Source organism: Chrysoperla carnea, chromosome 5 (assembly GCF_905475395.1).
Source record: "Chrysoperla carnea chromosome 5, inChrCarn1.1, whole genome shotgun sequence".
NCBI lineage: Eukaryota > Metazoa > Arthropoda > Insecta > Neuroptera > Chrysopidae > Chrysoperla > Chrysoperla carnea.
The window spans coordinates 26,985,121-27,010,945 of NC_058341.1; the positions used below are offsets into that span (position 1 = coordinate 26,985,121).

A 25,825-nucleotide genomic window follows, 5' to 3' on the forward strand; every position below is an offset into this window, starting at 1 on the left:
ATCCTCAAACTTAAAATTTTTTTAATTTCTAAAAAAATTATCCAATAAACTTTCGGATTTTAAATAAATTTAAAATTCCCCATTTTTATTTCAATTAAGTTTCTTAAAAAATGTTCATATAATACGTAACATTAAAATAAAGACAATTTTTATCCCTCCCTCTAAAAATTTTTTTAAAATCCGGGGCACCGGGCCATGTATTTAATAAAATAATTTTATAATTTTTTTTCACAGTCTAAAAATTGTTGTTTTAAGTTCTTGTATTTATTTACGATTCACTCAAAGTCAGGAAAACCTTGCTTCATGCTAATGGAGTTCTTACATAAAGGAGTGAACCAAAGGTGACATCTGCCCACTGTCCTGAGTTCCAGTTAAGATGGGAATAAGGGCCTCTTGATGCATGTTGACTAAGAAATGGAAGTTTTAGGGTTTTGCCAGGATGAAGCGTGGGAATTTTAAAGCGTTTCAAACAGAAGTGCGTTAATTTGTTACGCAAAATTCGAGTTCGTAATTTTGCATGCCTTTATATTGCCGTTTCGACGCTATTCGTCTTCACATCATACTTGTACTTCTGATTTGTATGCTTAAGATTTTTTCGCGAGTCGTTTTTTTTTTCGCGAGTCGTTTTTTTTTTCGCATACCAGCTTTACTCTCCTAGTATGTGGTGATGTTCCATGAGGTCGCATATGTTGTACACCCTTAGAAACGATTATTATCTTAGATTCTAACATATCAAAAGTTCAATTTGGAAATTAGTTTAGTTAGTTAATATAATTCTAAGTCTACGTGATATTATTATTAGAATATGGCTCCTCCTCTCAGAATTGATGATTACGTATTTTATGGACAGCATCGTAAAATAATATTTATTAAAAATTTTTACAGAAAAAAAATGAAAAAAGAATGGTAAATAAAAAAATGAATTTATAATAGTATTAACGATTTCCTATCATTGTTAAAAACAATCGATTAATAGATGAGATTTTCTTCTAAAAATAGTTCGATTTTTTGCCATAATTGGCGCAACGATGTCTACGCCTATGGACATTCTTAATTAGAGATTTTTTTTAATCAATAAATAATTTTATTGTTTATAAAAAAATTTTCACCGTCTTGACACAAGTATTTGTTGGAAGTGTACTTGAAATAATATGTTTCTAATTCGAATGTCCAAGTGCATTGTTTTTAGTAAAATTTTTTAGATTTTGTAATAAGAAAATTAATACCATGGCTCTTAAAAAAAGAATGAACTCTAGTCATTTAAAATGCCAAACCAATTTATTGAATCTGAAGTACGTGCGTATAAAAACTTCTTAATGCAAAATCTTAATATTAAAAAAATTTTTATCGATTTTCTTAGTTAATTTTTATTTTTATTTTCTATTTCACACCACACTAATCGATAGCAAATATTAATAAGTAGAAAATTTGTGCACATACCATGAAAAATACACAAATAATTTTATAGAGATTTAATCTTAAAATGTGAGTAAAATTTAACTTATTCTTCGAAAAGTTTTATTGTATTTTTGTTATTGAATCTCCGATAAATTGTAAATTAAGTTAAATATAAATATATATATATATATTTTTTGTTATTTGTGTTTCCTTTATTTCACCTGTAAAACTAATAATTCGTTCTACCAAATACCGTATGCATTCACCAGCAAAGAGGGAATATCTTTAATACTATTCTAATAGAGCTTTTCATTTTATAATCACGATTCACTTTTGTTTCGGATTAAATGATTTATAACCAATATGATAAAATGAATAGCAAATATCTTCTATCTTAGTCCAATTTATTGCTGTTAGTACGAAAAAAGGCCTATCCCATCCTACAGAAAACTTAAGGGCATTTCCAAGGACATGAGAGAAAACGCAATATTTTAGAATGAGAAAAATGTCTGTCAATGCAATCTTTGTTTATTGTTCTTTCGTAAACTAAACGGTCAATTACCTTGTAAACCGTTCATCGGATCGTATTTTAATCAGCGGCATCGTTTTTGGCGTGTCCAAATTAGTCTTAAAACATATTTTTATTATAATCGGAGATAAACACATTTTCTCGAATTTTGGAACCTTGGAAAAATTTAGATATTTGCAAAAATATTTTATGTTGCCAATTTTAGTAAGAATTGGTTTCTAGGATTATTTTGACCCAAAAATAACGAAATTGTATTCTTTTATATACCAGACTATAGGATTTCAAGATATTGGATATTCAATTCCGCGAATTTGAAATCCCGGAGCTATAAGAGTGATATCTTGAAAACCGTTCATCGAGTCGTAATTTAACTACTAGCATCGTTTTTGCCATGTCAAAATTAGTCTAGTTTTTATCATAATCGGATATCAATACATTTTCTCGAATTTTTGCTATTTTTTTAAGGCGTGCCCGCAGAGGCGAACTATCCGTAAGACAAATTACGTATATTTACTAGGTTAACAAGGTTACAAAGATGCACCCACGCATGGAAATTTAGCGATTTATTATATAATTACCAGTTAAAATTTATAATATATGGCCGCTAGAGAGGAGATGATGAGGTACTTCGAAGCTCTCGATATTTAATCCGGCTCTGGTAGCCATTTTATTTATATAAAGTAATTTTAAAATAAAAGATTTGAGCTACACATAGGTATTATCGGGTGAAGTTAAATAAGGGCTTGTAAAAACATTTTTCAATATAAGGAAACGTTATCGTGTGCAGTCACCTTAACATTCTAAAGATTTATGTAAATTCAAAAGCATCTTCCTAGATGGCACGGATGTTTGCTTTTGGGGGTCCATTTGAATTTTATAAAGAAATATAATATATAATAGCGCAACTATTCTAACTTATGACAACAGGGACATTGATGGAAAACTGTAAATTCACAAATTTTTTGTTAGTTATTTAGTAAATTGTTAGTAAATCGGCAAACTTACTTCGATCATTTTACAAAATAAATCATGTGTGTACAAAAAACTCTAAAATGTAATCGCCATCAAGGTTAATCGAAACATTAAACATACTTATCATTAATTAAAAAATATCCAAAAAACATCGTGATCCGTGAAAGAATTCTCAAAAAAATTCAAACAGATGGTTAACATAAATTTTTGAACATACCTACCTGAATTTTTTCAATTTAGTGGAACTTCATAGAATAATGACGTTTTATCGGCTGTCAATGTAAACGATTTTCTATTGGCTGTTGACTGTACAAGAGAGATAGCTAATCATTTGTCATTCAGTAATCAGTATCCATTGAATGAAACAGAATGTACAGTAATTTGGGTATAATCTTTACGATATGATTGCTGTTATCAGTATAATTGAATTTACGGTAAAAGCGGTATTTTAGAAACAATCAAAATCGTTTAAAGTGGTGTGCTTTTATATATCAATTCAGTTAAGTGTCAAATGCTTTAAAGTGCTAGTCGTTGGTTTAAGCATACAAAAGGCGTGCCAAACACGGCTTTTGTGTCAAACATAAATATAAGCGAGTTGGATTGGTTTCTAATTATTGAAAGACGCTTAGCCGTCATGTCAACAGCATTATTAGCCGCATTTGCGGTTATTTTATGTATATTATTTAGGATATTAAATGTAAATAGTACACCGTCCAAGCCAAGAATATGGTGTAATGATTTCACCTTTTTGGAGTCTGTAACGAAAATTTGCCCGCTTATAAATGAACCGTAAGTACCTATTACTTTTTTTTGCATTTTGTCTTAAATTTAACTAAAAGATATATACTTTCTAATTTAAATTATTTTGGTGTAATTATTTTTAATAATATGATACTTTTTTAATAATAATACCACAATTTATGTAGGTCAAAATGCCAAAATGTTTATTTGGCGAAAAATTTGTACATTTTACTTTTACTGTTGGTTATTATCTGCCATGCCCTGCTTATTATTATCTGACTACTCATAATTAACGACTGGCGAAAGCTAATAATAGGTATAAAAAGCCTAATGACTTCCCCTTTCCCAAATTAAGGTTTGAATAAGATAATATCTGAGAATATGATTTCAAAATTTGATTATGCATTCTGTTAAAACTTGACCAAATTAGAGGAAAAGTAAAAGTATATTTTTTTGATATAAAGCTTAGTTTTTTATATAAGAAAGGGAAATCATGCAATAAGAACAAAAACGCATAAATTGTACATGACATCCTAATCTTCAAATTCTAGGAACCAATCCCAAAAAGATCCGCTTTTAGTGCTTATTTAATCAAAGGGGTTTAAAAGATCAAAACCATTTTTAGTATATTTTATATTGTCCTTTCCTGTAATTTTCTTTACCGGGAAATATTTGACATATTCTCACGTATCTTAAGTTTACGAATATTAGTTTTGCATACCTTAATATTAGTTTTCCATACCGATCTACTAATCGTAAGAAAATTAACATTGCCAAAAAATAAATCGTTCGTTTTAACATACATCGTTAAGGCTCGTATATTTTTTAAGAATGTAACAAAAGCTAAACAGCTTTAACAGCTAAAATCTAAAAATTTAGCACCGTTGGCATTAACCAACGAAGATTTGTGCTTGTTTCAAATATCACAATTCAGTAGGTACGGTATGTTTTTTAGAACTCCGAATTTCGGAAACACATTACCTATACTTTACTTTAACTTCATCGTGCGGCGGTTTTATTTATAGTTATACATTTTCGATAGCCATAGCCGCTAATCTCGATGGGTAACAGCTAGTTATTGATATAAGTTGTAATTTTTATTTATTAAAATAAAAACCACGATACTAGAAATAAAATTGTATAATACAAAATAAAATTAAAGAATTTCTTAATACACAATTTTATTTCGAGTATCGTGGTATTTATGGATTTTTGGAAATGTCTGTCTATGGCAAACACCTTCAGTTCAAATGAACTGAATTTCGGATTTTCCACCAGGTGGATCGATGTTATTAAAGCCGGGCTTGATTTCAGCAATTTGGAAGGTACTTCTAGGGAGAAAACCGCTTTTTTCAACGTTTTGAGACTTTTTACTCCTGCACATCCCCTTCAAATTGGACTAAGGGATGTAAATCTGTATGTAGGCTTAGTTAGCGTCAAGGAAGTTTGTTTGATTGATGCCAATTTACCAGAATCTCTTTCCCTTCAATTGAATTTCGAAATATCATGGATTTTAAGGCTTTGCTCACTTCCTCAACGTCTCTTAATATGATCTAAAGCGTTGGAAATTTGTGTTGAAGTCAAGGTAGTGTCAAGGAAAAGGAAGTCTTTTGGAGGTTTCAACTTGCCAGATCGTCTTCTCCTTTTTTTATGTTAAAGTATCTTAGATTTTAGTCATTTGTTAGACTGTCGCCTTAATCCCACAAAATATGAAAAAAAGCAATAAAAAGCATCTTATAATAAGAAGCGCCTAGTGTAGGGGAAACATGTCCTTAGTGATGGAGTTCTGCTGCTCATTTTAAAATAAATAATTTAAGAAATTACTTGAAAGGCTTTCATTGAAAATCTTCAAATAGCTGTAGGATATTTAAAAATTTCAAATTTTTTTATTTAGATAAATTAATGAACTGATGAATGTAATACATTGCCAGTCAGCCAATATTGTGTTCAATGTTGTGTCTTATTACATGGTAATACTTTATTGTTAATATTGCGCGAACGATAAGATCTTATAAATATTTTATGACTCATTTTGCGTGGTATTGAATTACACCTAGATCCATCAATTTAAATTTATATATTTGCCGGAACATTCTATTTAAAAAAAAAAAAATCATATCATTAAATTGCATTAAAAAAGATCCATTGCTATGCCAAAGATAAATCTAATCTGTGCTGGCTGAAAAGGATAAGAAAAATTAATAATAAAATGTGTATTATTTTATTAGCATTATCGGTTGTAGGAGTTCATTGTCTTATGAAAGTTCTCGTAACACATTTATTATTTATGCCTATATTTTTTATGATTGTTACCGTCTTTATAAAATATGTACAAACTAAAATGTTACAGTAACAAGTGAAAACAAATAATTGAATGAGTTAATTGTTGAAATACCATGTATATACAGTGTTGATGACGCAATTGTTTGTGTTTTGACGTCACGTAAGTAAGGAAAGATATCCACTCTTAGATAGCCACACATTCATAGCTGATATTCCCATATAATACATACTATAAAATTCGCACCTAATTTGCGCCCTCGTGGGTAACAGTGATTTTAAAAAAAATGTTTCAAATAAAAGCTGTTTGTTTTTTTATAAGGAACATTTGTCCTATGTTGCTCATTTACGAACTGCTCAATTCGACCTCAATTTTTATGTCCTGAACACGCTATAAAAATCTCAGCTTGATATCTTTTTTCGTTTTTGAGTTATCGTGTACACAAAACGGGCAGACAGACAGCCGGTAATGGACTAATTTGGTGATTTTATGAACACTTATATCAAAATTTTATTCGTAGGTAGCATCAATATTTTTAAGCGTTATAAACTTGGAACTAAACTTCATATACAATGATATATTTTATATATACATGGATAAAAAGTAAACTTGCGAGCAGCAGAGCTCCATTACTAAGGTCATATTTATTCCTCATTAGATATTTCTTATAATTAGAGGTTTTTTATTGGTATGGACTTTTTTTTTGTCATCATATTTTTGAACATACGAAATATTATCCAAAAAAGGCGGGAGATGAGGCGGGGTCAAGAAGGCGAGGCTACCAAAAATCACTTCCTTAAGACTTAACTCAATTCTCAGGAAATGTAGTATAGGTGTGAAAATTCTTAAAAACTGCAAAAGAACATGATATTTTGACAGAAAAAGGGTACAAATGCTGGAAAAGAGGGCGCTAAGGTGATTGACGAAGGTCGGAAGTTATTTACGAAGGAGAATTGCATTGCCTAGGGGCCCCGGCATAGTTTAACCCGCATTGCATCATTCGAAAACCCGCATCATTTTAAAAAAAATCGAATTCTGTCTAACCTACCCCGTCCATGGTAGACTAGGCGAGTGGTATTGGCAGATATTTAATTCATATCAATTTCAGTCCTTATCTTGATTTTAAAGTTTAAAACTGAAGCAATTTTGATAAAAGTTTTTTATGTAAATGGTAAAACATTTTTGAAAGCACTTATTGACTATGAAATCAACATTTATTACGACTTCTTTATATACTACCTAAAAAGGCGTATTAACTACTCATATTAATTGACACACAAAATTTTAGTTTTTTGCGCTTTCGTATTGGTATCGAAACACTAAAGTTATAGAAAAATTTGTCTAAACTTTTGATTGACTAATAACTAATAAAAATTATTTTTGAATCTCAAGAAAATTAAAAATAAATTTGGGCGTTAACGGGTCAACTACATGATACATTTTTCGTTATCTTGTTTAGACAAATTTTTTTAGATGAATTTCATCATTAATCCATTATCAATTGCTTATTTTTTTATGCCAAAAGTGATATCATACTTAAAAAATGACGATTAATTAATTTCTGCTGATAAGGAAGATTTTGAAACCAATTTACGTATGTATGACATATCTTTCACTTGTTTTAAGAATTGAGGGAAAATTTTTTATTTTCTTTTATTCCATTATCAGTTCTTAAAAGTCTAATGTCTAAAATATTTTAAACAAAGAAGCTGGCTCATCTACAAATTTATCTGTTGAATTTTATCGACTGGAAGTATAAAGTTTGTTCTTAATACATGCCACAACAGCCTAAACAGGCAACAAATCAGAAAATTCTTCCTATTGTTTCAATTGGGGGAGAGAAAAAACAGGCTAACGAAATAATATATAAATGATATCAACATTAATTTACTTTCTTTTAATTTATATACAATTTTATTACAGATAAGATATACAATTCGATCGGATTTATTAAGTATGTACGATAAAAAAAATTATATTTTCAATTTTGATGATGAATTATGTATGATATAATTTGACAAATTTAGGAAAAATATCGTGCTTAGTGCTTCAACATTTTGATTTAATTATCCAAAATTCGTCTTCGGTTTATCGAAAATTAATCTAAATATCAAAGATATTTTTTGCTCTGCCCATACTTCCTTAATTGTTATGCAATTTAAATAATTTACTATTATCATTTTATTACCTTGCAAACCAGTCTGATCTATTTTATTTGATTACAATATAGATTATGGATTGATATATCCTCAGAATACACTATGAATGATTTTTAAATATTGACATGATATGTTGAATATCATGTCAATAAAATGACAATTCAATCTTGAAATGATAAATATTTTATAAATTTATGTAATAGCGGTCTGGCTAATAGCGAATCGTTTAAGAATTTAAAAAATAGGAATCGCTAAACACATTTAAAATATCAGCAACTGGTTTTACTTTCGCATGCGATTCAATGACGCGGAGACTCGACTTCTGCAGTTCTGTGTTCAATATTTCTACGCGATCGAAAATTTCAATCTTCCTAAATGGAATACGCACTCAAAAGATATAAATGTAATCGTAAAACGATGAATCTGTTCGCCTAAATATTTTAAACCAATATAGTCTAGAAACCGAATTACGATCGACCTTCATCTATCCGTTTACCTAATGTAAGTTATTTTTTATGGAATGTAAAATATTAACAAATATTCCTGTGTTGGGTTGCCTAAAAAAATGGAGCCAAGACTACTACTTGAAGGGGAAAATATGAAGATTATTTTGTTTAGAAATTTTTCACTTTTTTTCATATCTAACGACTTTTGGTATGCTCGAAAGTAAAAGCTATAAAGAATATGCAGCAGCTGAGTTGTATGCCTGTTTTCGTTCATGAAATTAATCAAATAACTTCAAAATCGTCAGGGAGCAAGAACATTAAGACCCCAGTAGTTTTTTCGAATCCAACCCATAAAAATAGAAGTTACCTACATTAATTAAATGAGTTTAACCTTGTTACATATTATAATGTTTTATAATTTGCTTATCAGTTATCAAATAATTCGCATTTTATAAGACGATTTTATAATTAGCTTGATTTGTAATATTATGTTAATAGTTCTAATAGCTCAGTTGTCCTAGAAAAATTATCCATTATGAGTATAACCTTCAAAAATTTATTATCCAGGGAAGTTTTTGCTGTTTAAGTTCGATTGTAGAATTATTTCATGGCATTTAAAAGGTGCATTTTAGGATGAAGAGAAGGTCAATGGTTAAGAAAGTCAGTTTTTCACAAAACAGTTTTAAGGAAAGGAAATTTCTTTTCTTCTGTGAAAATCAAAAACATTTTTTTAATGATTGTTTGTAAAAAACTGATTTTAATGAATATGGATCTACTTTCTACCCTCCATTACCTTAATTACCTTTTAAATATTTTTGTAGCTCAAATGCTAAAGCAAATGTACTTAATTTAACATTAAAATTATAAATTAATTAATTCACTTATAATTATTGTATCGGTTTGAAATTTTGAAATACTTATGTGATTAAATTTTGATGATGATAACAAAATTATGGTTGGTTATAATATAGACTAATAAAGTTGCAAAATAATTTGTTTTAAAAAAGTGCAAAAAATGTACTTGAAACGAATTTTTCCTCAACGAACTTTATAAAATTATAAAATATCTGTCTAATAAATGATTTTTGGAAACTATACACTTTCTTCACTAAGAAAATTTATATGTTGATAGCATTCCAAAATGATCGAGGATTGTAAACCAACGCATATGGGTTTAAATTGATCCTTTTTTTGATTTTTTCCTCAAAAATATTCCAGGCTCCGCCAAAAATGTCAAAATTCGTTTCAGAGCATGCAGGTTTCAAAAATTACTTACCCTTTTTACATTCGATTTAAATATTATTTTATACATTTTAATCCAAAAGCTTAATGTTACCTTTGTACCTAATACAATTTTGAAATAGGTACGAATGGATTGTTAATCATTTATTCTATAAAACTTTTTAAAAATATTTGATATTATTATTCACACAATATTTCAAATATTGTGTAATAATTGAAATATTGAATCTAAATAATGGTTAAAACAATGCGGAGAGGGTGTTTTTATGATATTTATTACAAAATTATTAATAAAAAATTTTTATTACTCGTTATCAATAGACAATATTATGTACGTCGGAAAACTTTATGTTGTAAATATGTAGTTACTCATAAATTGATTAAGGCAATTAGAAACTTTCTATGCAACGTCATGTTTTTTTACGTACGTGAATGACTGTGCATAACATAGAAAAATTATAGTGTTTTTCGAGATAATGATACAAAGAAACAAGGTTGATTGGTTCTTTAAAAATGCAATAAAAAAGTTTCAAATAACTTCTCAAGGGAACAATATTTCACGAAATGTAAGCTCTCATAATATTTAAGCTTAAAATTTAGAGGGGGCACAATTGTGCTTATATCTCATGCAATATAGGTACACGTGACGCAAAATTGTTACCTGGTATTTTTTATTTATCCTTTAAAGAACTACCCAACCATAACCAACACAAAGTGCTATACGCTTAAAAAAATTGGCACACAAAATTTTTAGCTAAGACCCCCTTCTCCGAGTATCAATAATTTTTGGATTGGAATATAGCATGGCTTAAAAGTTAGAAGAGGGCACTTTTTTTTGCATCTTTTGTAGAGGAGACACTATTTTTGCATGTTTTGAAGCTTCGTTTCTTTCTATTAAAATCGAACAACAAATGGCAAAATGAACTTATGTTTATGTGTAGAACTGGGTATTGTCTGTAACAGCCTGTATATTTACTAAGAAATAAATCTCAACTATTGGAAGAAGAGTGGCAAAGGTGAGCAAAGGCCACGGACGCAACGAATTAGGGTTAAAAAAAATTATAAGAAACTAAAAAATAATTGAAACATTATGTTTAGCTCAATCGGTTTTAAACCACAAAATAAATTTTAAAGCCTGTCTATATTATTATTATACTTAAATTTTTCTAAAATCATTTTTCCTCATTGAAAAATAATTACATTTGATTTTTTTCAATCATATGTTTTCCGAAAATGTAGACTTATGTATCGTATCGAACGTCAACGGAAAGGGGTTGGAACACCATTTGTAATCCTAGTATTTATATATGCATTGATAAATATGTTCAAAAGAGGTCGAATCAGTGTTATAAGATTTTTTATGCTTGTGCGCATCTGTACTTTCTAGAACCTAATATCGACTAGATTAAGGTTACAGGCAGCAAAATTGTTCTGCCAAACGATAGTATGAAAGTGGATCTTGTGAATCCACAAAAATATAGGTCAAATTTATATATGTTATGGACGCAATTCATTCGCAAACTTATTTCACTTAATCGACACTATTTTTTCCTCCACGGAGACAGAACTGAGAAAATTAGGCCTTTAACCCAAGTCTATTACTATTTTATAGTTCACCGCCCTCTGATTGTTTAGTTTTTTAAACATAATAAACCCTTGTGTACTTATTTGTTACGTTTTTGTGTATAGATTAGTTTGGGGCCAATATACACTTACATAATAAAATAATTCTTAATAATATTCTTATAAAATAATAACGTATTAAATTATATTTCCAGGTTTTCATAAACAATGATGTATTGATTTTATAATTTAATTTTTTAAAATGTGTATACAAATTGCCTACCTACTTAATATACGTATATATCATTACAAAGTTACGCAGCAGATATTATATATAATCCGTTCGGTCAGAATTACAGGGAGTCCGCGAAATAAATAATAGAAAATTTAATAGACTGTGTTAGTAACCATACGAAACAGGGTTACCAGATTATTTCGTTTAAAAATCGTAGGTAGCCTTCGCGGCCGTTATTTATTTGGTTTTCGAAAATTTTTGAAGGGTTTTTCTAGAATTTTTTTTTGTTTTCAAACAAAAGCTGTTTATTTTTTTAAGGATGTTATATTACATTTAGACGGTTTTCAAGATGAGTCCTATAGACCCAAAACCTAATTGACCTATGTTGCTCATTTAGGAAGTCAAACTCAATTTTTTCGTTTTGTGCACGCTACAAAAATTCCAGATTGATATCTCTTTTAATTTTTTAGTAGAAAACATGGGGAACATGGGAACTCGAAACTGCAATTATTTTACAAAGTTATGGGTTTGATTTCCAAAATTTCCATCTCAAAATTTTTTACATACAGAATTTGATGATTAAATTGATAATTGATTAAATACCAATTATTTTATCATATAGAATGTAAACAGATGTACCTGTTAATTTTAATGAAAGACAATAACCAATATAATTAATAGAATATCCTATCTATCATAATATTAAACTTTTCCAATTAATTTACGTAACAAGTAAATATTATTAGTCATTAACATTGTCATTAATTAATAATGTTTGTATGGTGATAAATTTGTATCAATTTTATCGATATGTTATGCTACATGACTTTGCATTCAATTTATTGAAAAACAATATTTTCCTAGCAATAATATTTATACCTATATTGCTAATTAACAAACTCAAAGTCGATTTTTACGCCCTGAGTACGCTATAAAAATTTCAGCTCGATATATCTTTTTATCTGAGTTATCGTGTTGATGGACGAACAAAGGAGTATGGACTAATTAGACGATTTTAACACCTATTCGGTTCGTGTATGAGTTTTATTTCAGAGAGCTACCATAGTAACATAACATTACTTTATTAATATAATTGTATGGATGGGCATATAAATCTATGGATTGTATATATGTTTTACATAAAAAATTTAATACTATTAAACAATAAGTAATTATGTTAAATTACATTTAAAAATATTATTTTAATGTAATTTCATAAAAAATGATGCGTTTTATCAGTTATTACATTGATTGTCATCGTATCCGAACATATTCAAGGTCAATAATTGTGTACTGAAAATTCTAAAAAAATTAGAAATAATTTCCACGTGCGAAACGACGTAATCTAATCATTATTACGTATTATTTTAAGTTTAGATACATTTCATATAAATTATTAAATTAGCTACTAATTAAAAATTAATAAAAATAAAAAACATTACAAATGATTTCACAAAAGCCTTATTAGTCTTATTTTCTAGGGTTATTTTTTACATTATGCATTTTTTAGACTTGTTAGCCAAAATGTTATCGTGACTGCCATGAAATTGGATTACATATGGCTGATATGAAACCACTTGACCATTTTTAATTGAATCAGAGATTACAATAGTTTGTTTTCCTGTATTTTTTCTACAAATGAAAATAAAAGTTAAAATTAATAATAACTTAAGCCGATCGAGCTTGAAGAGTTATTTGCATAATTTGTTTACAACAATGATAATAATTATATACAATATGTTGTTTTTAATAATGTAGTGTTACACTACAATAATTTGTAACAATTAATTTTGTATTTTATTTTAATCAATTATTTACGTTGCTATTGTCTTGAAAAATAAATATTTAAGTACGAGACAAAATCATAGTTCAAAAGTCAACGGTACCATTGATTTTTTAACTTTGTATACATATACGTAGTTAGTAATACAGATGTAATGCTTTTAGCTTGAAAATTAGATGGTGCTTTTTCAACGGTCATTTCCCCTTTACTGAATAAAATATTGAAAAGTATAATTTTCTTTTTAAACCATACATTGAAATGAAAAATGATCAAAAGTGAACGGAATCTGGTAGACAATTCTAGTAAATAAACTTATTCTTCTCTCATGCACTGAAAAAAATTCTTAATATCAACCGTTATGAGGTTGTCTCAACCTCATCGCGAGATCAAATATGGTGAATCTTTTTTTGATTAACCACTTATAAATATTTTAACAAAATACTGATGTGATTGTCACAATCATATGAGCAGGCTGATTAGGTAGTTTAAAAAAAAAGAAGATATTTTCAAGTCGGATTTGAACTATCGACATTACTTTTGATTTAAGTGGCTTAAGCCCACTGCTCTACCGACTGCGCTACCGATGGTTTTGAAATTAGTACACAAATATGCTAAATATTATAAAAACGATCAATAAGTTTATTACAAACTATCTGGAAGTTAGTAACAATCTTCATGTAGTCGACACAATCACATATAGAATAGGAATGACAGCTATGTGTTCGTAATAACCAAATTCTATATTTAAAGCAAACACAAAGAAATTTTCTTTTAATTCGTCTATTCGCTTTTTTTACACGATTGTATATTCCAACTAAGTACAATTTTATTTCCCATCACTAAAATGCATGACTTGAAACCAAAATCAAGCTCTTTCATAGAAGTAATGATTTTATTTTTTTAACTTCAGTGATTTTGTATCAATGAATTCATATTTTCAATTCAATCCCATTCTATTTTATAAACAAATATTTAACTGTACTTGTTCCAATCATTATTAAATTGTTTGAAAGTATTCTTACTTTATTTCAATTTGAAACGGTCAACTTCGGGATGAGATCATTATTTTAATTTTTTTCAGTGTGTAGGCTACACTCTTTGCTAATTTTGCATACCGTTAAATTAGGGAAAAAAACCTGCATTTATTATCTCTGATAATACTTATTTGAAGGGACAAAGCTTAAGTCATTTGAAGAATAGAAGTTTAGTTCTCCCTATATATTAAAAGTACTTTGATAACTATTTTATAACATTATAAAAACACTGTTCCACAATTGGATTATTTGCTTGTTAAATTAAAAAACGTGACACAAATTAACGATCCCTCTACACAGTGGTTTCTTTTAATTATTTAGTTAGCTAATATTTAGAAGAGCATCATTATATGTTTTTTTAAATTTAAATGTACGTACATAACCTTGCTTTTCATAAACCATATTACTACATTTATTAATCAACATGTGTTCCTCGACCTGTAAACATGCAAATACATATACAGTAATTAACGTTTGATCTACTATAAATAGTTATTACAGTAGAACTAGTCTTATCTATTATTGAAATAATAGGCAGTGATAATGGTGTTATAGGTCAGCGGCCAGGTGAAAAAAGGGTCAACACTTTATTACAATGCTGGTATGGTATAGGGAAAGATACTCTTGTAATACTCTATATAATATTGATCCATAGCTATGGCGTTACAATACAGTATTGACCTTACGACAATATACCATATCAGCATTGTAATTAACGCATTAACATGCATTTCTTATCGTGTACCTCATTTAAATTTAACCTTTTTTGGATAGTGATTCGAAACAAGTCAAATACGAAGTATCAGTGTATGTTTTTTTGGAAGGGTAGCTAGTAGATTTGAAAAAGATTTCGAAGAGTAATGGGCTTAAAGAAACTTAATAAAAAAAACGTAATATATATCAAGAAATACCAAATTTAGTCCCAAATTTGTAACATTGAAAAATATTGATACTACGAACAAAATTTTGCTGAACATGTTCATAAAATTAATAAATTTCTGTCTGTCCATCTGTGATCACGATAACTCAAAAACGGAAAGAAATTCAAGCTGAAATTTTTATAGTGTGCTCAAGACGTAAAATGTGAGGCTAAGTTCGTAAATGAGCAACATAGAACAAAAGTTTAAATAAAAAAAAATGTTTCTTTACTCGTGTTTACCCGTGAGGGAGCAAATTAGGACAAAACTTTGGTGTTCTCCAAAACTATAAAAGATAGACAGTTGAAAATTTGCAGGTAGCTTCAACTAGTGGTCTAGTGAAACATTCTTGAAAAACGAAAAAAATTCTAAAAAATACTTTCGAAAACCAAACAAATGCTGCCGAAAGACCGCCATAATTGTATGGATTTTTTAAACTCTTCTAATTCATACAGGGTATTTCAACAATTAACTCAGTCAATTGTTTGTGTTCACTTGTTTAAAAGCATGTTCTAACGGAGGTGGCATGTATCTTTTTTTTCAAGTCAATAGCTAGAATTGTTAACATAATATGTTTTTTGCTGAGATCAATGGTTGAAATGTCTCTTCTGAAGTGAAGTTTCACTGTAACGACATTACGACAGACAATCCAATTTTAGAACATTGATTATTTAATGTAGTTGGGACAATCACGTTAATGTTATGATCACGTTTTTATTTCACATTTAATTGTAATTGTCTAAATAAAATTTTAATCATTTTACGTACGGTATAAATTGCTCATGAACACTAACAGTATAGATATTCTGTTATAATTACTTCCGTAAAAAATATTCAAAAAGGTACCCAAGTGTTTTTCAATTCAATTGAAAAAAAAATTTAATGAAAAAAAAACTAGAATTGTCTTATTTTCGGTTTAAGGATGTATGGCATGACAATAATGTTTGATTTAAAGGCTCAAAATTTTTTTAGAGGCAGGCTTTTACTCAAAGAATATGTGGTTAATATTTCAGCATAGGTATCCATGCAAATTTTTAAGAAAGGTCATTGAAAATCGGTATAAAATACATTGGCTCTTATGGAGGAATCTCAAAAAACGACATATTTTGAAAGTTTTTGATAATTTTCACTTGGAATGAATTAAATTTAAAAAAATTGTTTTCTTATTTTTCGTCTACATTCATGAAGTTATAACAAAATTCATCATCAAAGTTGAAAATTAGATAAACATAATTTCAACCCTAAATCTATCCTGTTCTTACATCCCTTATATGGACGGAGAAACTTGGTTTTTTTATTTTCTATGCCATTGCTTATATGTTTACTTTCTATTAAAAAGTTTTTCTTTAAATTTGTTTTCATTCATTCCAGGTTTAAATCATAAAAAACTTTCAAAATATGTCGTTTTTTGAGATTCCCCCATAAGAGCCAATTAATTTTATATCGATTTACATGAATATAAACTATGCTGAAATTTTAACCACATATTCTTCGAGTAAAAGTCAGCCTATAAAAAAATTTTGAGCCTTTAAATCCAACATTGTTGTCATGCTCATACATCCTTAAATACTCAATAATTAACATAAAATATCAGATTTTTTGTAAAACTTATCTTTTTGGTATCGAAACGCCTTAAAAACATCTCCAAGTATAAGTAAATTTTTTCTTATAGTTTGTCTACGGTTCATGGTCTTATCTTAATTATGTTAATAGTGAGAAAGTCTAGCCGGTGGTACATCGTACCATTTATTATTCATCTAATTCATACTAAATTAACTATTAACGATCTTTTTTCGTTACTGAATTAATTTATAATTCTATAAATAATAACATAATCGTTTAGATAATATTATTGTCGTATGTTATTCAATGACAAATAGTTTATATAATTGCTTCAATAACTTGCGTGGCTTAAAACGCATTCAATTGTTATCATTATTCGAATATTATTTATATCGTTTATAATTCACATGTTTTTAAACGAGACATGTTTTTATTTAATTCCAACTAAGTTTATCTAATTGAGGTTATATAAATTTACATGGAAATATATTTTTGAAATAAATCGAAAGAAAATTATAACAAATATTTATTGCTCACACAAAAGGATCTGCAGTTTGTTTTAAATTATTGAGCTAATAATATAAGCTATTAATTCTTTATTTATAATACTTTCCGAGTTGCTATTTCGATGAATATTCGAAGAAAATTTTGTTAGTCATATGGTTTCATGAAAATGCTAGGAAGTATGATTTATATTCATATGATTTGTTTATAGTTTTAACAGACATTCTGACTGAAACTTATGTGTGGTAATTGAGTCAACATTGACCTTACTAAACTGGTATTATTATTTTTTAGTAAAAGTATTACCTCATTTTATTATCAATGAATCATTATTCTTTTCTAAACTACAACACAAGATGTAGTTGTTCCATAGTTCTAACAGCATGATTTTATACCTAATATATTTTTGGTATTGCACTTTTGTGTAAATGTGTTTATAGACCCCTTTTGTCAATATTCTCGACAAATTTTTTAAACAGGAATAAATTGACTATCGAAATGTCATTTCGGCGTTGATTAGTCGAATTAAATCACTCCTACTATCATTCGGCCTTTATTTAAGTTTGGGGATCCTTTTTCGTAAATATTGAATCATTTTCGAAAAATAGAAATAATCCAACATTCCTCATGCGCAGTTTGAATCTTACGTATTTTGACCATGACAAGTTGAATAAAACCATCTCCTACTTGATGCGAGCCATAGTGGCCACATTGTAACAAAAACAGAACAATGTGGTTCCCAGACCAAACTATGGCTCGGATAGATCCCGCAATCCTAATTAATTAATCTATTAATAATTCAAATAACCACTGAGCGACGGTATGTCAGAAAATTTTTAAACTTTAAAGAATTAAACTGTTTAAAGTTTTTATTGTATACTTTTACGAGATTCTTCCCGCGAAATTGGGTTTAACGAAATAAAATACATAATAAAATGAATTGAATCTTAGAGCCATGAATCCCGATTAGCCAAATAGATCGTTAGCGTCTATATAGCGAGATTTCTATGATGATTTGTGTCTGCATTTAGAGTCAAATTTTTGTGAACCGAGGTATTCGATTTTCGTAATGATTTTACCGACCGTTGTTATAAAAAAGTCATTGACCAATATCTACAAACAAATGACAAAAATTTTCGGAAGAATTGAAAATTTGTTTCGATAATAAAAAAAAGAATCATATAATTATGAGCTCGCGATCTAACAAGAACTTCTCTGGCGCCCGGACTAAATAGAATACGAATTTATATTTATCCCTCGCAAGTATCCCGATATCTTTATCCAACAATTTACTTAATCCTATAAAACTTATATATGTTCTTATTTATTTTATTTCTAGATATACACCAACAAGATTATGGGGATTTAGTGGTCATGTACAAACAATTGTTCACAGCGTGATTGGACGGGTGAGGTGTCCTTGGCCAATTGGGGAACGAGTGTTTCTTACTCTTAATGATAATACAACGCTCACATACGATTTGTATCAACCAATATCATTACATGAAGGTAAATTAATATAATTTTTTATTTCCGGAATTATTTATTCATCAACTCAATTTGAATGTATCAATTCTGAAAAATTGAGTTACGCTTATTGATAATATTAATTGATTCATTTTACTCATATTTTCTAAGAATTAAATAATTATTTGCTGCTTTTTTATATAATTTTCATAAAAATGTATTTCAACTGTTTGCTCCGATTAAGTCTAAGCCCAAACAAAGTATTTGGCAGAAATGCCAGAATTTGAGAGACTATTGTTAAAGTCTTATTTAACAACTCTTCTACGAAAATTCGCATAACCGAGGCCTTCTTAAAGCTTAAAATTGATGAATATTCATTGAAGGCGGTATTATAATAAGATGATTATATAGAACATGCAAAAATAATTTTTCAGGCACTCGAAGTAAAGAAAGGATCCCCGTTTATATAGCGATTCAGCCGAGATCTTTCATTTTCCCCACCATAACAGATTCGTGCGTTCATTTCAAAAGTATATCCACCCTTAATAACTCTTGACCTGATGTGCTAATTGTTTTCAGTGAAAACACATCGATTTGGATATCGAGGGGAAGATAAAAATGATACCTAGGGAACTTTAGATTTCCCTTCTTGAACCCCAGCCACCTCAACTTTGAAATTTCAAATGGCACTTACTACCTTATGATTCATTATTTGAAAGGCCATAAAATTCTCCATGCAACGATGATGGATAAGGGTGGGTAACCTCCATCTTCTGTGTGGTGTATCTTAGGAACCAGTCGATCGTTTTCTTTTTTTTATCATGGTTGTATCACAAGGTAGGGGGTGCCATTTGAAATTAAAAGTTGGTGTGTCTGGGTTTGAAGGGATGAAACCTGAAATTCCCTAGGTATTCTTTTTTATCTTCCCCTTCGATATCAAAATCGACATGTTTTCACTCAAAACAATATTCACGTCAGGTCAAGAGTTATTAAGGGTAGATACTTTTCAAATGAACACACTGTAGAATAATTTTATTATAGTGCCAAATATTGAAATTTTAATTGCAACGTAATCATCGCCAGTAGCTAAATTTATTTGTACAACAAAAAACTTACACTTCCAAAGCAGAAAATACATAGAAAAAAATTAACATTTTTTTTCAATTTTGTTGTATGAATTTAAGCTATTAATGATGATTACTTTGCAATCAACATATCGATATTTACATTATAACTTGTAGATTAATCTACAATTGTGTTGCATGCTTTTTCAATTATATTTGTAAATTTTAATAGTATACTATTTTATTTCGAGTACCATGGCAATTTCTTTGTTATTCGAATAACTAATTTATTATTGCTAACAAATGCAAAAGATTAAAGTGTTTTTACTCCGTTTGACAAAGGTCAAACATTAATATTAAATATTTGATCGAAGTACGAACTTGACTTATGTTCTCATCAAGTTATAATTTAAATTTTATATTATATACAATAATTAATGCCATTCTAATAAGTAGAAACCTATTTTTTCTATCGTGTAATAATAAATAATATGATAATAATTTTCATCTACTCGATGGGAAATTGAAAATGTGTTTTATAATTAAAGAAAACATGAAATATGAACACCTGTCTTTATAAATTACATATAACATAGCTGTATATATATATATGCCATATTTAATTTGGTTGTTGCATTAATTTTTAAATGCAAATATTTCCAATTCTAATATTCGTCGAAACTGATAGTATTACTCTGCAATTTTTTTCTTGACTAAAACTGTCTAAAACGCGGACATCTAATTTGATGACGTAATATCGGTATATTTTTACATAAATTTTAACTTTTTTTAAATTTCATAATTTTTTTTCGACTAACGATAATACCCTATTAATTTTTTTGCAATGTTTTTGTTTTGACATGTGTGTTATGTCTAGGCTTTTATACTGAGGGTCGTGTATTCATCGTACAGTCAACATAACAAAGTATGATTCATAACCTGTTACCATTAAAGATAATTTAGAATCTTTAATTGACCCAAAATTGACCTTGTTAATCAACATTGTATTTCATATCATGTATTCCATAGTATACCGGGATTGAGTATGTAAAATTAGTTGACTTAATTTTTTCTTTTGAATCAAGATATTTTAGTTTTTTAAAATTTACTAAAACATACATTTCTGATACTGAGGTATAACTCAATTTTTGATAGTCGTATAAAAACTCTTAGCTCTAAATTCGAATTTCGTTATACAAAAACCCATTTACTTATCAGCTCCTACATAGTCCCCTCCGACTAAAGCCTGACCTTTTTTTGTAATTGCAAATGTTTTTACTAGAAACATCAACTCATAATAATAATATGACTCACTCATTATTTTAAAATTTTAATTGTATTTTTTTTATCTATAAAAGTTATTCGTCTCTTATAATGAAAATTTTTAGTTATTAAAATTTGATAATGATTAAAAATATACACACAATTATTTATTATGTAATCGTAGCCTAGATTATCTATCTGGAAGGCCATCGCCTTCTACGTTGTTATTATTTACTGTACGGATTGTGAAAAAGTAAGACTAGAATATCCTAAGAAATTAAGAAGGTTTTTGTTTTGCATCTTTTAGTGCATTTGTTGCAAAAATTGATTAACTTCATACATTTCAAATTTTAAGTATCAGAAATTAACGATTTAGACTTAAAATATCAAGCTGGCATTTTCAAATAAACACGAGATTTGTAATTTTTAGATCAAATTTTCATAAATGAGTGAAAAATCTAGTTTTCTTTGATAATCTCTTGAACTAGTGAAACGATTTTGATGAATGAGGTGTCGTTAGATTCGTCTTAGTGCCAGGAGTATAAAACAATACATACTCCTAGGGAAATTAAGTGAGCTACGGGTGGAAGGCAAAGAGCTATTATGAATAAACAGTCTCATGCGAGTGTAGCGAAAGCCTCCATGTTAGATTAAAGAGGTAAAGAGGAATCAGGAGTGTCAAGAGAATTGACCAGCAACCCGGGCCAGTAACGGATGAAAAAGTAAAATAGCGAGCATTAAGTGTGGCGATTCCATTACGAGGGATTATTTTTTATCGACCATCGATTAAACACCGGTGATCCGCGTAATAACCACCATTTTCCTTTCAATAATTGTGTAAATCGACTTTATAAGGATTACCTATCATATTACTTTTTGTGTCAGTGCTTCTAAGTCTATTACTATTCTTATCATTGAAAGAATTACGCAATAACTCCCTTAATCCTGAAATAAAAGGTGTACAAAGGAACATAAAACTGTCAAATAAATTTATTGATATATTTTAAACATAAAATATTCATGATAATCTTTTAAATGACAAGAATTTCTCAATAATACGAATGACATATATTATTATTTATAACAGCACTTGTAATAAAATAAAATTCTACAAAAAGATTAAATTCTAACACAAATTATTTCTAATAAAATAATCACTCTTAATACTCTAATTAAAATAAATATATTGTACGTATTTATGTTTTTTTTTAGACACTCATGTCGGATAAGTACTCTCTTTCCGCACTTTTTTATGTGACAAATACAGCCTACGCTAAAATTAATCAAGCAAAATTTCATGTTCAAATTTCACTCAGCTTCAAATAATAGTAACTTGGCAAAAACTTAACGTATTTCAAAACTTGTATGCTCATTTTCAAGTATGTAAAGAAAATTTACCAGAGTTTGAAGTCTCATTTTCCCTTTTCACTATAAACGGCTTTAAACGTAATGCCGGTTTTCCACTAAACGAGCAGTTGAGTTTTTGTTGAAAAACAAAAGTGAAATTTACAAAATTTAAAAAACCTACGGAACCCTAAACTCACGCTTGAAATATATCTAAGAACACTCTCCATTAAATTACCTTTTTCCTTAAAGCCTTTTCCAAGCTGAGCCGATTTTAAAGTTCATCGCCAATTTTTTAGTTCTTTCTAGTACGGAACTCGAAACTCGCATTTGAAACATAGCTAACAACACTCTCCATTAAATTACCTTTCGAACGAAACCAAAAAAATCAAAATTGGTTCTTCCGTCTAGGCACTACGATGCCACAAACAGACAGACACACACTCATAGCGATCAAACTTATAACACCTTATTTTTTTAGGCCGAGGGTTAAAAACTGAAACAAAACTAAAACTGTAATGGCCATTATATTGCCAGTCTTCAATAAGTTTGTAAAAATTTGCAGTTTTGTTTTTTTAGACATTTTCTGTTTAGTTTTTGTTTGTGCGTTTAGTGGAAAACCGGCTTAAGGTAAATGTTTTGTCTCGAAAAGTTTTTTAGTTTAATGTGCTTTACCATTTAATCGATTTATGCTTGTATCGTAGGTGGGTTACAGCAGAGGTCAAGACTACATGAGTATGACATATTGTTCGAAAGAAATTCTAGAAGAAGCCTTTTTTTTACTTTATCTAAATATTTCTTAACCGTTATCTATAGAAAAAATAATCTAATCGTACAAGTTAAAAAAAGCATAGTTATGGTACATTTTTCAAAAAAAAAATGCACTCCTCCGTGCTAAACACATTAATCTATGCAAATTTTTGGAAACAAAACTTGTTTTTACTTTTAATGAAATAGTGAAAAGGGAAAAAAAATCTCAAATTTTCAAAGAAGTACTCACTTGTTGCACGGTATACTATTAAAAGTATGTATATGCCTATTATCATACTAGATAATTCAATTAAATGTAATCTTTAAAACTCATTAACTGTAGAATATTTTCCCTAATATGCTGCAATAATGTCAATTTGCTTTTATTATGTATTACGGTCAATAAAATTGATTAATAAAGGCGTATACAGGGTATACTTTATATGAGGTGTCTCGTAATGACCGCATTCAATGAGATGAGCTACCGACTCTGGTATGGCGGAATTGTTTTCACATTCAGTTTTCCATTTGGCCACCCAGAGTCGGTATTCATTTATAACAGTTAATTCATTATCATTAATGAATCGTCGATAAATTTGAACTACTTTTTTCATTGTCTGGATATCGATATTCAAGTCCTTGACACCAACATTTGATTCAAATAGTTTGGTCGAGTACCTCCGGAGACAATCTTTGCCCCAAATCATTGATATTGATTTCCGAAAGTACTCTTCTATCGATTTGAGTGATCTCTTTTGACACGAATTTTTAAACAAATTAGTTCTCAAATGAATCGAAAATAATATTTAAAAAATCCAATAAGTAATCATCTTATGTATCGTGCGAATTATGCAATTTATTTTTCTGTATAAAATTCACAAATGAATAAATTAACAAAAAATTACATATTTGTGAATAAAATACAGAACTGCTACACTTTATATTATGCAGGTAATATAAAATAAATTATACTTTAAATATTTATTTTAGACATGCAATGGGAAGGAATTTAATATCTATAATTATAAGGAAATATTTGATTGAAAGTGAAATAAAAAATTTTAAAGTAACTAAACTCATTTAAATATACCAACCTACTACCTCTTATAATAAATAACTTATTATATAATAATGAATGAGCTTGGGCATCAACTTTTATATTATTCAGTGGTGACTCAGAGAAAAAATAAAATTTTTTAATTTAAAACTCAAAAGCGTATGTTTATCGAAAAACAGTGGAAGTGATTAAAAGAACTTTTAATTCGAATAAATAATGCCTCCACTATCCCCGCATGAGAAAATAATTTAATGGATCTAAAAATCCTAACTTCAATTTTCAAATTATCTTTAGGTTTCATAAGATAAGGTTTGTAAGGATAATGCAGATTTGTTCGTTCATGATTTCTCGTGAATGACAGATAACTATCTCGAATTTTAACTAATCACTGCGTTATCACATAAAGATTTTCTGAAAAGACTGTAAAAATAGATTCGTAGAAACTGGGACGTTAAAGGTAGGAGCAAATAAAACTTAAAATTTTTCTGTTAATGGAAATTTTGATCATTAGTAAAGTTTAGAAAATCAATTAAACAGTAATTTACGCCCTGATAATTTTTCCGAATAATCAGACGGAGTTTACTGTCATTATCTTTGGATACGGAAAAAAATGATAATTGGCATGAAATGTGATTAACTCTCTTACTATAAATTTTTCATGTTTTATTCAAGTTGTAGGACAAGGTGAAATATTTTTATAAAAGGTTAACACCATCGACTTATTTTTATTTGAGTGCCATTTAATAATAAAGAGTGAAATGTCTGAATTATGTAAAGCGACCAATACCCTTCTAAATACAAAAAACAATATATTTAATTAATTAAATAATTTTATTTACATTATTATTTTGAATATTTTAAATATTATTGTCAAGGTTGATGAAAGAATTTATTATATGACGTCATTACCATATTAAGTAACTAAAAAATGTTTGAAAAAATTTAATACATGATCAGTGTATGGTAATCGTATATGGTGCTGGTGCCGGCAAGGAAGGGGGCCATTAATTTACATGGGACTCACAAACTTGACTAATAAACCAAACCCAAAGCGGAAAATACATGTTATCCGAGTTTGCATTTATCCGAGGTACTTACTCCAACTCGGATATACGAGGTTTTACTGTATTTAAATACGAGGGAGCTGAAATATAAATGGAGAGAATTTTTTTTGGCAATTATAGTCTTTTTCAAACACCGTCCGATCTTCTACAACCTACTATGGCACCTCTTTTCTATCAACCCATTTATATGGAAATTTTTGTTTGAAAGTGCTTATCCCAAACACTTCCATACTTCTAGAAATTTCTCCAGTCTTTCATTTGTTGAGATGATCTAAACCAATATTTTTGCATATTTTTAAGTTGCAAATGAGTATATTGTCGAGGCCAGTATATTTTTTTTAACATATTATTTTGGTGAAAGTTTACAACTTATAAATTTTGATAAGTTTAAAACACGGAAACAAAAATAAAGAATCTAAAAATTTTAATATGTGTTTTAACAAACTGTA

The 25,825-nt window shown here is 28.6% G+C and overlaps 1 protein-coding gene across 2 annotated transcripts in view; it reads left to right on the forward strand.

Annotated features, from left to right (window-relative positions):
* The first annotated feature begins 3,268 nt into the window (after positions 1-3,268).
* The window catches only part of LOC123301500 (abhydrolase domain-containing protein 2), a 29,330-nt gene continuing 6,773 nt past the window's right edge, over positions 3,269-25,825 (forward strand). For both annotated transcript variants that reach the window (XM_044884261.1, XM_044884262.1), the window contains exons 1-2: positions 3,269-3,688; positions 18,707-18,876. In XM_044884261.1, coding sequence (XP_044740196.1) covers positions 3,534-3,688; positions 18,707-18,876 — 325 coding nt within the window. In that variant the 5' untranslated portion in view covers positions 3,269-3,533. The remainder of the gene's footprint in view (positions 3,689-18,706; positions 18,877-25,825) is intronic.